At 52.4% G+C, this 16,631-nt stretch overlaps 1 protein-coding gene across 1 annotated transcript; it reads left to right on the forward strand.

Annotated features, from left to right (window-relative positions):
* The first annotated feature begins 642 nt into the window (after positions 1–642).
* UCN3 (urocortin 3) lies at positions 643–14,338 on the forward strand. Its single transcript, XM_038386312.2, has 2 exons — positions 643–1,263; positions 13,865–14,338. The coding sequence occupies exon 2, from the start codon at positions 13,874–13,876 to the stop codon at positions 14,336–14,338; it is 465 nt and encodes a 154-aa protein (XP_038242240.1). The 5' UTR covers positions 643–1,263; positions 13,865–13,873.
* Positions 14,339–16,631: the final 2,293 nt, after the last annotated feature.

Below are 16,631 nucleotides of genomic sequence, written 5' to 3' on the forward strand. Positions count from 1 at the left end.
TTTTGTAGCTTTGGTCTGCAGCGCTGCATGCGCTGGTTTTAGCTGAAAACAAAAGCCCAGGAGGTTGCATGAGCAATTCTTCTCAGGATGTTCCAGAGGCTGGAATGTTCACTAGGAAGCTTGGTCCGGGGAGATTTCTATCTTGATTGCCACCTCAGAGATGCCTGAGTAGGTTCTGAGAAGCAGCCAAACTCCTGAATGCTTCTCTTATCCCAGCTGAACTGAAGGTCTTTGAATCTTGTGAGTGTCACTCATCACACGATAGAACCAAACTTCCACAAACCCCTCCTCACCTAAGGCTCCTTGGCATAAAGCCCCCACTAATTCTAGCGACTTTATCCTGGGTTGTGTTGACTTTGCTCCGTGTTGCCTTTTGTTATCATCAAAGCAGCTCCTCGTTCTGGTAGCTGGCTGGGCTCTGGAAGGCAGGGTCTCTGGAATTCGAACCCCATCTCTGAATCTTTCTGTAGCCTGGGGCAAGTCTGATAACCTCGCGGCCTCCATTTCCCCAGTCTGTCACGTGAGGACAGTAATACTTCCTCATCTACCACAAATGGGCTGAGTTGAATATTGGTTACTAAAGGCCAAATCTACCCCTCATGCAAGTGAATTAAGTCAGTGGCATTCACCAGGGATAGATTTTGCCCTGAATGTCTGCAAATACACAGAAGAGACAAAGGGCCAGTTTTGTAAAGGTATAAAGACTCAAATAGGAGCCGAGGTGCTTTTAAAAATCCCACTAGGTGCCTATCTTCATCGTTAGGGGCCTAAATACCTCTAAAAATCTGGCCCAAAGTGCTAAGTGTTAGTGCAATGTCTCTTGATTCCAAGCAGGAGAGTTCTAGCAAAGCATATGTGTGTCTGTGTGTACTCTGTATGGTCCTGGAGTTTGCAACAGCTCCTCTTCTTGGTGTGACTCTTAATGGCCAGCTTTTTTTTTTTCTTCTGAATGGGAAGGGACATCTCAGCCCCGTGACGTTGCCAGCTCCTTCTGATTTCATTTTAATGAAATCATGTCCAAATGAAGGCTCCGCGGCTGGAGTTACGATTCAGACCCCGTGATCACTCATTTTTATATATACACAAGGGAGGGGGGGGAAGCGTTTCCATAGAGAGAAAAAATATCGCAGCCCTCTTAATAACAATAAAAGAAAAGGCAGGATACAGAAGTTCGGGCTAATGTTCCTGATATATTTCTCCTTACTCTGAGACGGCGGCTTGCAACAGTGAGCGCTCTCCCTCCTGAGCACAGCATACTTACAGGTGAGTGCATTGCTTGGAATTCATTTATTAAAGAGCAACCAGCTTTGTTTGCAACAAAGTTTAAATATTTCAGTGCTTCTCCTAGGTGCTTGGGTCCCTGCTGGGTGCCACATTTCTATGCAAAAGGAGACAAGCATTCTATCCAAAAGCAATCTAGGAAACTGTATTAAGAGACAAAAATGACTTTGTCTTTTGAGTTACTGAGGCAAAGGATCAGCTAAAGCACCGGCTGGAGTTTTCAGAGTCAAACTGACTAGCTCCAGGGACGGGGGAAAGAGGTGGGTTTGACATTTTTCGAGGGTTATCTCCAGGGAGGGGGACACAAAATGCTCTTTCTAAAGACAGAATGGGAAAGCAAGACAGAGTCAGCCCCACGGCTAAAGTCAGTTTTGTGCATCAGCAACGGAATAGGCCATTTGAAATGTGCAGTTGGTTTATTAGTTAGCAAAGGGGAGGTGTCTGTGGCTGAGATCCAAATGTGTAATATTTGATCTTTCTGCGACTACTTTCGATGGGAAGCTGAGCTGTGGCAAATCAGATCCATCTAATTAGCTCTAGCTGGAGTCTTTGTTATAGGGGGACACCAATAAGTCAGAAAAAGCTTTATTCCCAACTTGCTTGACCTGCCTTGCACGTCTGCTTCACTTTTCCTCCTGTCTTTAATAGCTAAGAGGCAGGTGTAGGTCCCCAGCTAGTGTAAATTCTGATAGCTCCAATTGTCTGTAGCTTTTCGATATAATGTCTGTAAATTGTCCATTGGAGCTATGACAATTTATCCCAGCTGAAGATGTGCCCCTAAAGGCACCTGTGGATCACGTCTCGTAAATGTCATCATCAGACTCAATCCAAGCTTCTTCGGAAACTGGTTTGCTGCTTCTTTCGGCTGAATTCCACATTTCTTTGGTGACAGTTCCAGGGAGCAAGACTTTGTAATGGTTACCAGTGCACTAGGATTCTCAGGTACAAGAGACACAACAGGATGGTTACCAAAAGATATTTTTTGCAGTAGCCAAGAAAAGAGAACTCATTAGCCAGGCCATCGGCAGTGTATTGTGTTGAAACTTTGCCTTGATTGAATTTTTTTATGATATTAATCCGGCATCTGGGCATCTGAAAACCAACGATGCTTCGGGGCATGTTTCATTTGCGTTTTTTCATGTTCTGTGGTCCCAGTCGCCAGTGATGGTCCCCGTCGCCAATGACAGCTCCCAGAAGCCCCCAAAGAGTTTTCAGAGATGGGGCAAGCTAGTCCAGTCATTGCCTGACCTAGGGCCAGACTTTCCATTATCAGATGATGGTATAAAGAGTGTTGCGAACTGATTTGATAGTTAGTTATGCAGGGCTCAGAGAGATGCAAATCGTCTGACAGATTCGCACTGATTAGCGGAATATCATCCCTGGAGACAACATTGGAAGGGGCTCGACTAGTTCTTAATCATGGCTGGGTGTTTCCAAACGAAATCTGAACAACACAGCTGTCAAAACTGTAGCTCATAATAATCCAGAGCCAATAGCCCTTGACACTAACAGAGCACATGGGGCCAGATCTTCAAAAGGTGGAAATCTATTGTAGAGCAACATGGATTTCCACCCACTGAGGAGATGGGCCCATGCATTTATAGGGGAAAATAAGCAGGATGTGGGTCTTTGCTGAGATCTATTCAGGCAAGTGCAGGCTGATGAATCCTGTAGGGCGTATGGTTTAAAACCTATCAAAACTCCATCTATCTGACTCCAACTCATGCAGTCAAGTTTATTGGTGCACCCGCGCGAGAGCAGTGGGCGTCAGAGAAGAGGGAGAATGGAAAGCCACTCTTACAAAACAGCCCCCCCCATAGTCCCTGTCCCTCTGGCAGGAAGTTAAAATCACTTTTGAAGGGTATCCTGGCTCCCTGTTCCCAGGGGTGGGGAGTGAAGTGCCAGGTCAAAGGCTGTATCTCAGATGTGTGTGGGGGGGTGAGGGTGGGGTTGGGTTATCGGCCTATTAACGTTTCATGGCAGAGTTTAAGTCCTGATTTTGCAAGGCGCTGAGCACTCTCCCCTGCCGTTAACGAGGTGCTGAACATCTCGCAGGATCAAGCCCACAGTGCAACCAAAGCGAGAGGCTGATCACAAAAGCTTGAGCCAGGCAAAGCGGTGGCAGACATGGCGCATGCCACAATCCTGACCTGTGGGCACACAGCTCAGCCTTCACTCCTCAGTCCTGCCCCGGTGCTATTTCAGCCCTGAGGCCCCCCTTGAGCTGGGCCTTGGGACCCACGATCAGCGCAGGCTCTCCCAGACCCTCGGCAGCCAGAGGGCTGGGAGCAGGGCAGCAGGAAACCTTTTCTATTTAAAAGAGGAAGACGGCAGAAGGGTGGAGAATGAGCAGAGCCCCTTGGAGAGGGTGGAGGGGAGAGAGGTGGGAGCCACCAGCTAAGGACAGGAATGGGATTGAAAAAACCAGCAGCCCCTCCATGCCAGGCAACCCTCACTCTTGCTCAGACATATGCAGCCATGGGGCCTCAGACCTAACCATGTCCACATGTGCATTGTAGGCTTGGGCCGGCGGGTCTCACCGGTCGTTCTGAAATGGGCCGCACTAAGAGGTAGCTCCCGGATGAGGAATATGGTTCCTGGGTCCTCTAAGCCGACAGACGTGCCTCATTCTTCAGAGAGACGGGGTGAAATATGATGGCTGGTTCTGCTGACTCCAATGGGTGCACACGCATGCTCAGCGTTATACACAGGCCTACGTACTCCGCTGGATCCGGGCCTAGTTCAGAGCTCCACTGCCATTCTCCAGCCGCCTGTCCTCCGAACCACGGCAGGCTGTTACAGGCAGACGCCTGGTTCTGTCACCATTGTGCCTGGCACATCACCCCAAGGAAACAAGTGAGAATGGCAGCGAGCAATGACAGGGCTCCTTGTCCAGCCGGCCTGTCAAGCTAAGTGGGTGGTGGGTGTCTCCTGCACCATAAGTGAGACGCAGACTGGTCCATCACACTCTTCCAGGAGTCAGGAAGGCGCTTCCTTTTTGCCCAGCCACTAGGAGTCTTCCTGAGCTGATCTCAGCTGAAAGGGACCCTTTTAATAGTTGATTCATGACTGTCCTCAGACAGCTTTCCAGTCCAGCTATATAGCATGGACCTGCTCAAAGCCACCGTGAGCCCATAGGACCTGGCCAGTCCTGATGCCAGAGCAGAGTTGTGCTAACTGAAGAGACGAAAAGGTCTCTAGAGACCTACAGACTCATCATTGTCTTGGATGCCTGATTTCATAGAGGCCAGAATGTACCATCAGGTCCCCTAGTATGATCTCCTGTCCCAGGCTATTACATTTCACCCAACTACCCCTGTATTGATCCCAATTACTTTAATTAAATTCAAGCATTTCCATCCTCAAGAGGCCAAATTGTGTGCCAGAGGCACAGAAGAGCAGGAGAGACCGAGGTGCTACCACGCCAACAGGCCCTGCAAAACAAGGCTCCATCCCAAAGCGCTCATAACAGACAACCAATACCCACAGCATTTCCGTGTGCTTTATGCATTCAAAGCACTACACAAACATTAACTAGTCCCCAACTCAGCCCTTGGTCCAGGGGAAGTGACAATTACAGGCAAGTATCAGGGTGAGGAGCATGTCTTCCCTTCTGAGCACGTTCATGTTGGCAACCATCATGAAAATACAGAAGCCTGGAAAGTTCCAAATTGAGCTAGCATTTCTGCCACCAGCCACAGAGTTACCCTCCGATAAGAGCCATAGCCTTAACTCTGCCCCGGTGGAGACAACAGCTGCTGAACCTCACATGTGGGGAAATGGAGAAACGTTGCATTGCACAGCTTGGTCCTCGGGAAGAGCAGGTAAAAATACTGCTGCAGCCGTTGGCCTGAAAAAAAACGTCCTTCAGAACTCTCTCGGCTGCCAATTCCTTGTCCAGGCAGCCCTCCCCAAAATACTAGAGGGATCCATGCTGTAAAAAGCACCTCCAGCTCACAGTTAGGATGACTAGAGGGCAAGTGTGAAAAATCGGGACGGGGGTGGTGGGTAATAGGTGCCTATATAAGAAAAAGCCCCCAAAATTGGGACTGTCCCTATAAAATTGGGACATCTGGTCACCCTACTCACAGTGGACTATGCATTCTGTGCCAGTGGCCAGCGTCAGCCGGCCCAATGCAGGCTCTCTGGGCTTTCTTCATTAACAATCCACAGTCACTATATATTTTCTCAAGGTATCGGGCATTTTTAAAACCATTTTCACAACACTATGGGCCCTATCCGCCATTGCCTTCTGCTTTGTGTCGTTATTTACACCTGTGCAAAGTGGGGGAAGAATGAGACCAGCTCCAGATGGTAGTCTTATGCACCACTTTGCACCCATTTTGCACATGAGTTAATGACTATGTTATAGTAGACCACCAGCGCTACTATAGCTAAAATTGAGACCAACTTTCTGGTTAAAGCTCAGCTTTCCTAAGTGCTCTAAAATTTGCACGGTGATTCAGATTGCCTTGAAACCCCTTGGCTGGGGTCAGTGATCCAAATTTGGGATCATTTGATCCAGGGGTTTCAGAGATATAAAGTGCAAGGCAGTTGAGAATCAGGCACACAGTTTTCTGTGCAGTTCTGTATGCAAAGTCACCCATCCAGACAGGAATTACAGGGCCATTCCTCCACCCCATACACATTAATAATTATCAACCTCCACAGTGACTCTAGCCATTAGTACCCTGGGATTTACCAAACAGGGAACAATTTCAAACAACCATCCAGGCCAGATGTTCTTGGACAAGAGTTGGGTGTTTAGTCCATAAATCAAATCGACAACTTCGCTCTCATTCTCTTAGATGACTTCTTTCACTCAAAAGACAATCAGCTGAACCACCAACTTCCTTAAGACCAAGCCTGGCAGTGATGTTACACAATGCTTTCTAAACCCAGCTGAGAATACTACAGCCTCGCAGCTCTAGGGGGCAGAATTAAGGTTATGGGTATTTTGTGAGCATGACTGTGGCTTGTTATGGAAGTGAAACCTCAGGATTGAAATTCCTGGGGTGCTTACTTTATTTTATTAACTCTAATGCACTGGAAAGGTGAGGCCCGATCAACACACTGGGATGCGCTTGCAGATTTAAACACCCTGCAAGAAAGTTTTTTGTATGGGAATTTCCTTAGTTTTTTTGATTGTCCTACTGAGGGACGGGAGGGAGCAGTGGGCTTGGAAATGGGGGGGGAGATTCTCCCTCCCTTTCCCCTGACTCCCTACTGTCTGTGGAGAGGGGAGCGTTCCCATGCACGGCCCAAGAGGGGAGCCCCTCTCTGGCAGACCTTAGGATGTGTGCAGGGTGGGAACCATCTCAGGTCTTAAAGGGGGGGATGAGGGGAGCAGGAGGATTGGTGGGGACATATATCAAGGGGCATTCCCCACTTCCTTCCTGTGGGTCTCCTCAGGCTCAATTCCTGTGGAGCTTAGAGGGTGCCCAGGAGGAAGGCTCTGCTTGGATAAGTGTACCAGCCTCCTGGCAACCCCAGAAGGCTACTTGAAAGGTGCTCCAGCTTCACCTCCCATGAGTGGTAGGAGACTCCCTGAGGCCCACCTTAGAAACCTTTTGGGATACCTCAACCTTCCCCACACAGACAGGAAGAGGATCGGGGGTCCCCCATGAGCCTTAGGTGGCTGGCAGAGGGGCCCCCAGCCTCCACCATTCTGAAGATTCTCATCCTGGGCCACACCTTTGTCTGAATTTGGCCCATTATGGGGACCAACCCTAGCTGGGGATCTGACAAGGCTCATAGTGCCCGCATCCAGTGGGAGCTGGCTGGGAGGGACCCCAAGGATCCAATGGAGGGTTAGGCAGACCAGCTAAGATAATAGATGTGTGGAATGGGTGGGAAGCCCACAGCACATGCCCTAAGGTCCAGAGTAGGGCCTCCACGAGCCCTTAATGGGGCAGAGTGACCTGCTGGCTTCCCCATCCTCCCTTTCTCCACTGGCCCCTGCTTAGCCATCCCCATTCCTGTGCCCAAAGCCACGGCCCTGGCCACTGGAGATCACTCAAACCTGGTCAGGTTTGGGGCACATTAGCTGCAGGGCACCAGGTAGCTGTCAGCAGGGCTGTCTGTGCTGTACCTGTTGTGTGACTGGCTCCCGTCTGCGGGGCTGTCCCCCTGGTTCCCTCCACCAGCCCTAAATATCAGGGGAGGTTTTATATTCTAGGCTCTCTGGTATTGCGATCTTGAATTGAAAATCCAACTGCCCCCCTCCAGCCCTGCAGCAAGTCACACAGAGTTTGAGCCGGGTGAGTGACCCACGGGACTGACAATAGAGGATCTAGCCAGACTGCTTTGGACACCTACTTTGGACCCACAAATGAGGCTTACGGCAGGGTTGTGGCCGCGTTGGTCCCAGGATATTAGAGACACAAGAAGAGCGCTGTGGAAGCTCGGCAGAGTGACTCTCACACCAACAGAAGTTGGCCCAGTAAAAGCTATTACCCCACCCACCTTGTCTCTCCTTGGGTCTGTCTACACAGCAAAGACAAACCTGCGGCCGGCCCGTGCCAGCTGACTCAGGCTTGCGGGGGGGGCTCTTTTGTTGCTGTGTAGACTTCCAGGCTAGAGCTGGAGCCTGAGCTTTGAGACACACACACACACACACACCTCGCAGGGTGCTAGAGCCTGGAAGGCTAAACACGGCAATGAAACATCTCTACAGCCCAAGCCCTGTGAGCCTGGGCCAGGCGCGGGTGTCTAGTTGCTGTGTAGACATATGGATAGGATCTCTGTCACTTATTGCTTAGCCTGCAGGGTACTGAAATACCCACTAAGGGGAGCCTGTGGTTCACAAAAGGTAGCACACACAAGGATCTCTATACACCGCTTTGTTTTGTGTCAGTATCTAAAAGGTAGATATTGATACAGTGGAAAGGCCAAACTTGGCGGTTTTGAGTCTGCAATGTGGTATAGTAGCTAGCGAATATTACAATATCATGCTTTTCTTTAGTAGATCTCAAAGCACTTTATAAAGGAGAGCAGTGCCATTATCCCCATTTTATATATGGGGAAACTGAGGCACAGAATTTACCCCAGTTCACCCAGACAGCCAGTGGCAGAGCTGGGACAAGAAGCCAAGACCCCTGAGTCCCAGGCTGGTGCTCTAATCACTAGATCACACTGCTAGTTCCTAGCTCCCAGGGTGTGACCTTGGGCAGCCAGGCTGAAGGCTCTTTGAGATAGGGACTGTCTTTTCATTCTGTGTGTGTACAGCACCTGGCACAGTGGAGCCTGTATCGGAGCCCCTAGGCTTTGCCATAATATAACTACATCCCCCTGTGCCTTAATTGCCTCGTCTGTAAAACTGGCTCCGGCTCTTGTGAAATGCTGTGAGGTCATCCTAAGAAAGGTGCCACCCAAGTGCTACAGGTTGGAATAATGGGGGGAAATATTAGCTGAATAAGGTATTTTTCTAAAGAGAAGGTGAGTGTCTGCGTGTCCATCCCTGTGGGTCTGTGTGTGCCTCTGTGACGGTCAGTGCATGCATGTAGGATCCCTCCGCCTGCTTCCTCCCTGGGACAATGCTGCCCTGCATCTGGCCAGGGTGCGGTTCAAGCGATGCTGGTGTACAACATTGCCACAGCATTCGGCTGTTTACCTATTTGGTCCCAGGTTCATTCACAGCCTTGGATCATCCTACTGGCTGCAGGGGCGAGAGAGCTGACCATGAAACAAGCAATCTGCCCCGTTCCCTTGTGACATGTCCCTTGATGTAACAGCACGTCACACTGCTAAAGAAAATCCCCAGCCCTCTAGCTACCGACTCGTAACTCAGGACAGTGACCCAACGGGAAATTGCTCCTAGTCTTTTGCTGGCTCGTTATAATTGTCATGGATGACTGGATGGAATAGATTAGATAATAGGGAACGAATAGCGTCATTTGGAACAGTTTTCAGAGTAGCAGCTGTGTTAGTCTGTATTCGCAAAAAGAAAAGGAATACTTGTGGCACCTTAGAGACTAACAAATTTATTAGAGCATAAGCTTTCGTGTGAGCTGTAGCTCACGAAAGCTTATGCTCTAATAAATTTGTTAGTCTCTAAGGTGCCACAAGTACTCCTTTTCTATTTGGAACAGTGGAATTCATAGGTGCTAAGGCCTCTCCCATAGACTGCGAAGCAATGGTAGATGGGTGCATCAGGCCAGTGACCGCACCAGGACCTTTGAGCATCCACAGCCAGACAATGCATTGTCACCGTGATGGTGTCTAGGAGGCCGTGCTGTTAGAAATGCCAACTCTTCATCCCTCCACATCTCCTTTTGCCAACACTGGCTTGTTCCCTACTGTGTATTCCTCCATCCTACTTCAAATGGCTCCGTCGGTGGAGTTTCCATTATTAATAACAACACCTAGCTCTTATGCAGCATTTTTCATCAGTAGATCTGAAAGCGCTTTACCAAGGAAGGCAATAGCATTACACCCATTATATAGATGGAGAAACTGAGGCACAGAGCAGGGCAGTGATATTCCCATGGGCTGCCCGGTGACAGAGTCAGGACTAGAAACCAGGTCTCCTGAGTCCTGTGCCAGCGTTTTTCATGCTAGCCAGGAAAACAACTAGAATCCATGGACGGGAAGGGGGGCGCCCTTCAAGTCGCGGGTTTACCTGGGATGTCCCAGGCAAACAAAGTTTGTGAACAGTCAAAAGGAGTGCCAGGCTGGCTGGGATCTCCCTGTCTCTCCACTCGGTCCGGCTGCAGCAGGTTTCCTGCCTGCCGTGAATGGCTCATTCGCTGGCCTGATCTTGAGAGGTGCCAAGCACTCAGAACTCCCCTTGACTGCAAAGGGAGTTGGGATGCCCGGCCCCTCTCAGGAAGAATCATAGAATCATAGAATATCAGGGTTGGAAGGGACCCCAGAAGGTCATCTACTCCAACCCCCTGCTCAAAGCAGGACCAAGTCCCAGTTAAATCATCCTAGCCAGGGCTTTGTCAAGCCTGACCTTAAAAACCTCTAAGGAAGGAGATTCTACCACCTCCCTAGGTAACGCATTCCAGTGTTTCACCACCCTCTTAGTGAAAAAGTTTTTCCTAATATCCAATCTAAACCTCCCCCATTGCAACTTGAGACCATTACTCCTCGTTCTGTCATCTGCTACCATTGAGAACAGTCTAGAGCCATCCTCTTTGAAACCCCCTTTCAGGTAGTTGAAAGCAGCTATCAAATCCCCCCTCATTCTTCTCTTCTGCAGACTAAACAATCCCAGAGCCGACCCAAGGAGGAGAAACCCTTCCAAACCAGGAAAGGAATGCGCAGCAGAGCTGCGAAAAGGCAGGTGTTTCACAGCCTCCCACTAGCTTAGGCTGGCTTGCTGGGGCAGACCTTCTGCAGCCACTTTCCAGCCCTCCTCTCCCCAGATACTGGAGCTCCAGGCAGGGGGAATTGGGTGAGGATCTGTGGCCTGGGTTATACTGGAGATCAGATGAGATGGTTCTTCCTGACCCTAAACTCTGTGAATATCTGGGCTTCCAAGCGCAGACTGGGTCACAGAAGCAGTGAGTCTGGGAGTCTCACTCCAGGCCCAATGTTTGCTCAGCTCACAGAGGATACGTCTCCACGGCCCACACAGCCTGGGCTCTGACTCCGGTTGGGGCCCCAGCCCCCTTCCTCCCACACACAACTCAGTCTGACGTAGGTCAGCAAAGCATGCAGGAGCCTTGCCCTAGGAACCTGCTGAGGGCCTGGGTCAGAGACCAAGTGACTCAGGGCTGACCCGGTCGTTTTGCAGTGTGGACACAGCTCAAACCACAGCCCTGAACCAGAAGGTCTGTATAATACACTATGGACCCAGTTTACAACGCAGTGTGGATGCTCAAGCCCAAGCTTGGAAACACTGGGTACATCTACACTGCAGTAACACACACAGCACAGCTGTGGCTGGCCTGGTTTAGCGGGTTTGAACTTCGAGGTGGGCCTCCAGCCCAAGCCCTGACCCCTACACTGCAATTTTCAGCCCCGCGGGCCTGAGCCCTGCAAGCCTGAGTCAATTGACCCAGGCTCTGCGGCTCGGTGCCACGGGCTTCTCATTGCAGTGTAGACGTACCCACTCTGGCCACAGGTCCCAGAGCCCCAGGCTAGTATGCAGTATAGACACAGGCACCGACTTTCCAATGTGGCAGGAGGTGCTCGACCCCTGGCTCTGTCCCAGGCCTTGCCCCCCACTCCACCCCTTCCCTCAAGTCCCCACTCCCACCCCGCCTCTTCCTGCCGCATTCCACTCCCTCCCCCGAGTGCACCGCGTTCTCACTCCTGCCCCTTCCCCAGCCCCCAGAGCCTCCGCATGCCGCAAAACAGCTGATCATGGCGGGCGGGAGGCATGGGGAGGGAGGGGGAGGCGCTGATCGGCAGGGCTGATGGGGGGCTTTCGAGGGGTGCTCCAGCCCCAGCGCCTATGAATATAGACATATCCAGTGTGATTGTCAGCCACCCCTCCTAGAGGAGCAGCAGCTCAGGAAGGGAGCTGATCACGACATGCCATGAGAAAACCGTGTTTGGGCAAAACCAACATTTGTCAAGGACGTATCATTTAGAAAAAAGGACAGGGGGGAGGGTTAAGTCGAAATGTCACCTTTCGGCACAGAAAGTTTTGCTTGTTCATCCTGAAACAACCTTCGTTTTGAAGTTTACTTTCCCTTTAAATGGGTGAAAAGGAACCATTTCAAATGCACTGATGGGGGAAAATAGGCCCTTGGCTGCAGGAAGTGAGGGAAAAGTTGAGGATGGCCAAAGACCTGCATGGTCTGGAGAGCTGGAGAGCGACAACTAAACCTTTCCACTGGCCCCACGTGAACATTTTTTCAGAATTTTGTTCCCCCCCAAATTTTAGCTTTTCGTCTTCGCTTGCCACGTGAAATCCATCCGCCGGCGGGCTCGACTCTGGAATGATGGCGGGATGAGATGGCTGTGTGGCAAGGCAGGGCTGAGGGGTATTGGGGATGCCCTGTTAGTGCTCCATCAAACCTCTGTGGAGACATGGTTATACAGCCCCTGCCTGCCCTGGACACGGCGCGGTCCTTATCGGCCATTTTGTGGTCAAGCCAAGGTGACTCAGTCAGGGTGAGCGTTGTTGGTGTTAGTCAGCTCATGATTTCGAGGGGCCCTGGCTCCCGATTTCTGACGAGTCAGGGTTGGCAATACTGGGGTTTATAGTCAGATGCACTCTCAGGGCTGCAATAGATGGGTTGCCAACACCGCATGGGGTTTCCTATTGATATAGGAACATATGTTGCCACTGGCGTTAGTTAGCACCATGGACGCAAGCCTATTGGGCTTCGATTGCCTGGACGTGCTTTTTCAAAAATCGACATTTTGAACCAGCTTTGAGTTGGTCAGGGTGGGGGTGGGGTGGGGGGGAGCCTTGGAAGGTGATGCCTGGGAAGTCATATTGAGCACAGGGGGGGCCACGAGGAAGAAGGATGGAAGGTGACCATGACATTCTGACAACCCTGTGGCAGTGTCCCAAGTAATACTGCTGGAGCTGATATAACAGCTGTTTTGTCCCACCCCAGAGGCAGCTGCATTACAGCAACAGTGAAGCAAAGCAATCCTTATGTATGAATAGTCTGTAGGTCTGCAAAGCATCAGGTCTCCAGTTCAGCATGTACAATTAGAGGCCACTTTTCTAAATGTGGGTCTTAGCGACCCACCCAAAATTACAGAGGGAACCCATGGGCGTGGCACAGTGGAACACAGGGGGGCCTGACGCCCAATCCCCTGCTCTAACCACTAGACAAGAGAAGATCTGTACCTGCTGATGGGGGTGCACAATTTAAATGTTCACCCTCCCCAAGAACTTGAGTCACCCCCCCCCCCGCAGGCTCACACCCCTCCTCTTACCCTCAGTGGCCCCTCCCTGCAGCTCCCAGCTGTTTGCTGCTGCTTCTCCCCGTGGCTGCAGCTTGCAGCTTGCCAGCTGCAGGAGCTACCGCACAAGGAGGGGGGCCGGGTCGGCAAACCCTGGCAGAAATCTGGGGGGCATATGACCCTGCATGCCCCCCACCCTATGCATCGCCTCTGCACTAGACCATACTTCCTCCTAGTTGTGGGAATAGAACTCAGGAGTCCTGATTCCTCATGCCCTGCTCTTACCACTAGACACCTCCTCCAAGATCTGGAAATCCCAATCCCCTCCCCTTATCACTGGACTACGCTGCCATCACAGGCATGGGCTTTCTCGTTTCCCTGGGGGTGCTCCACCCGAGACCCCGCCCCCACTCCATCCCTTTCCCCAGGCCCCACTCTGTCTCCTCCTGCCCCATTCCACCCCTCCCCCGAGCGTGCCCTGCCCTCTCCCCCCAGCGCCTCCTGCCTGCCACTGAACAGCTGATCGGTGGTGGGCAGGAGGCACTGGAGGGGAGGGAGCGGAGCTGATCGGCAGGGCCGCCAGCGGGCAGAAGGTGCTGGGAGGGATCGGGGGGGGGGGGCAAACTGATCGGTGGGGCCTGCCGGTGGGTGCTGAGCACCCACGGAGTCAGCGCCTATGTGCCCTGAGGATACACCGTGATTAATACTAATGACCCTTACCGACGTTTCTACCTTCCCTGCCTTCTCTCCCTCTCCTGAGCCTCAGGGGGGAACCATGTCGCCCACCCGACTCCTGCTGCTGCTCCTGATCGTGTGCGCCGCGCGGACGGGCCTGTCCCTCAAGCTGTACAAAGCCGAGTCCCGCTTTCGCTGCCTCAACGCCGCCCTCTCGGAGGCCGAGAAGAGCCGCCCGGAGGAGAGCGCCCTCCTGGACAAGAGGAGTTTCGACTCCCTGCCCGGGAAGGAGGCTCCCTTTCAGCAGGAGGAAGAGGAGGAGGTGGGAAAGGAGAAACGGACGTTCGCAGGGGACGCCCGTTACAAATACCTCTCGCAGGCGCAGCTCAAGGGGAAGATGTACCAGAACCGGGCCAAGACCGACCGGCGCACCAAATTCACCCTCTCCCTCGACGTGCCCACCAACATCATGAACATCCTCTTCGACATCGCCAAGGCCAAGAACTTGCGGGCAAAGGCCGCCGCCAACGCCCACTTGCTGGCTCAGATCGGGCGGCGGAAGTGAAGGGGGCGCGGGGGGGTGGAGCGGAGCGGGGAGCGAACTTGTGGGTGAGGTAGGGCTGGGTGGGCCGGGGAGGGAGGTCGCCATCGGGGGCTTCAGCCCACCCCTCCTGGGGCTGCCCAAATGAAACTGTATATAAGTGCGGTCTATTTTTGATCCTTAAAGCTGCTTAACATTCAGCTCTCTCTCTCTCTCTCGCTCTCTCTTTCTCGCTCTGAACTTTTCCTCTCCTCGGAGCCCTGACCGCTTCCCGTTTGCTCCCTGCTAGGAGGAGGCAGATGGGGGTTTCACACCAGGGGAAGGGGATGTTTGGCTTCCCAGGGCCCCAATTAAAGCAACAGTCTCTCAAGTTTCCAATTCTTTCCTTTCCTTTCCTCTCATTCAGGCCTGGCTTGGCAAATAAAGCTCGAGGGGGCTTTGCCCTTCAAGCTATAAAAGAGACTGCAAAGGTTAAAAAGGGGATTTGTTACTGAGGCTCTGGGTCCCAGACAAGAGCCTGTAACCATCCCTGGCTCTCCAAACACAGCCCATGTTGCCTCAGGTCACCACATAGGGTATGTCTACACTGCAAGCAAGCCCAGGCTTGAGCCTGGGCTCATGCCTAACCCCTCTTGCGTCCACATGTAATTGCACTAACTCAGGACTCAGACCCTGGATCCCAGGACCCTGCATGGCTGGAGGGTCCGAGCTCAAGTTAAGCTGGGACCCAGGGTCAGAGCCTTTATTGTTTTGCAGTGTAGATGCAGCCCCGCTTAACTCAGGTCCTGGCAGCTGGAAGTATCCTACAATTCCCTGGGACACCTTCCTTAGTCCTCTCTATCCCAACCATCTGCAATCCCTCCCTGCTTTGCCAATGGCAGCAGCTCAGGTCAGCATCAACCCATTGCCTTCCGCTCCCCGATCTGCAAGTGCGCTATCAGACAGCCTCCCGGGCTTGCAGTGGAGAACGAACCCATCAAGCCTTTTGCAAAGCGAGCTGCTTCCTGGTGACAGGCAGGGTGGGCAGGTAATTTTTCCCACAGTGCACCATGCTCCTAAGGCTAGAGCGGCCACATTTTGGGGTGGGCGCTGTGGATTCTGGGAGCTGGTTACTCTGACTTAGGTCTCAGAGTAGCAGCCGTGTTAGTCTGTATTCGCAAAAAGAAAAGGAGGACTTGTGGCACCTTAGAGACTAACAAATTTATTAGAGCATAAGCTTTCGTGAGCTACAGCTCACTTCATCGGATGCCTTCCCTTCCAGGCATCCGATGAAGTGAGTGTAGCTCATGAAAGCTTATGCTCTAATAAATTTGTTAGTCTCTAAGGTGCCACAAGTCCTCCTTTTCTTTTTGACTTGGGTCTGCGCACTGAAGTGTGGACACCAGAGCCATAGGTTCGAGCATGGGTTAGAAAACATGGGGTTAAAATGCAGTGTAGACGCTCAAGCCTGACATGAGTTAGCTGACTCAAGTCCCTCTAACCTTCGGCTTATATTGCCGTGTAGACACACCCATAAATTATGAAGCCGTTGCAGAAGGGGATGCTGGCCGTATGACAAGCCACCTTCCAATGGCCTCCCCCGATAAGATGCATAACCATCCAGAACATGTGGGGGACAGCTGTTCCTCTCCGGGGGGGGGGGTAATGATGCCCACAAGCTGCTGCCATCCCCCAGCCATTCACAGGCTTATGTGATGTGAGTTGGGGGGTTCTCAGCGGATGGATGTCCACACTACCATCACCACCTCCACAACCAGACCCTCCTGGCCCTGCTCTTCTGGCTACTGGCAAACTTTTTGGCCCGAGGGCCACATCGGGGTTCCGAAACTGTATGGAGGGCCGGGTAGGGAAGGCTGTGCCCCCCAAACAGCCTGCCCCCCACATCGGCTCCCTCCCACTTCCTGCCCCCTGAATGCCCCCCTCAGAACTCTCGACCCATCCAACCCCCCCGCTCCTTGTCCCCTGACCACCACCACCCCAACCGTCCCCCCGGATCCCACCCCCTATCCAACCCCCACTGCTCCCTGTCCCCTGAGTGCCCCACCCCCTATCCACACCCCTGCCCCCTGACTGCCCCTCCCAGGACCTACCCCCTATCCAACCCCCACTGCTCCCTGTCCTCTGACTGCCCCCTCCCAGGACCCCCTGCCCCTAACTGCCCCCCCTGGAACCCCACCCCCATCGAATCCTCTCTGCTCCCTGTCCCCTGACTGCCCCGACCCCATCCACACAGGCCCCCTGAGACTCCCATGCCCTATCCAACCCCCCCTGCTCCCCATCCCCTGACCGCCCCCACCACGAACCTCCGCCCCATCCA

The sequence above is a fragment of the Dermochelys coriacea genome, chromosome 1, assembly GCF_009764565.3.
Source record: "Dermochelys coriacea isolate rDerCor1 chromosome 1, rDerCor1.pri.v4, whole genome shotgun sequence".
Lineage (NCBI taxonomy): Eukaryota > Metazoa > Chordata > Testudines > Dermochelyidae > Dermochelys > Dermochelys coriacea.

Excerpts from the sequence above, each read along its gene's own strand:
- UCN3 (XM_038386312.2), top strand. The coding sequence starts at position 13,874 with ATGTCGCCCACCCGACTCCTGCTGCTGCTCCTGATCGTGTGCGCCGCG.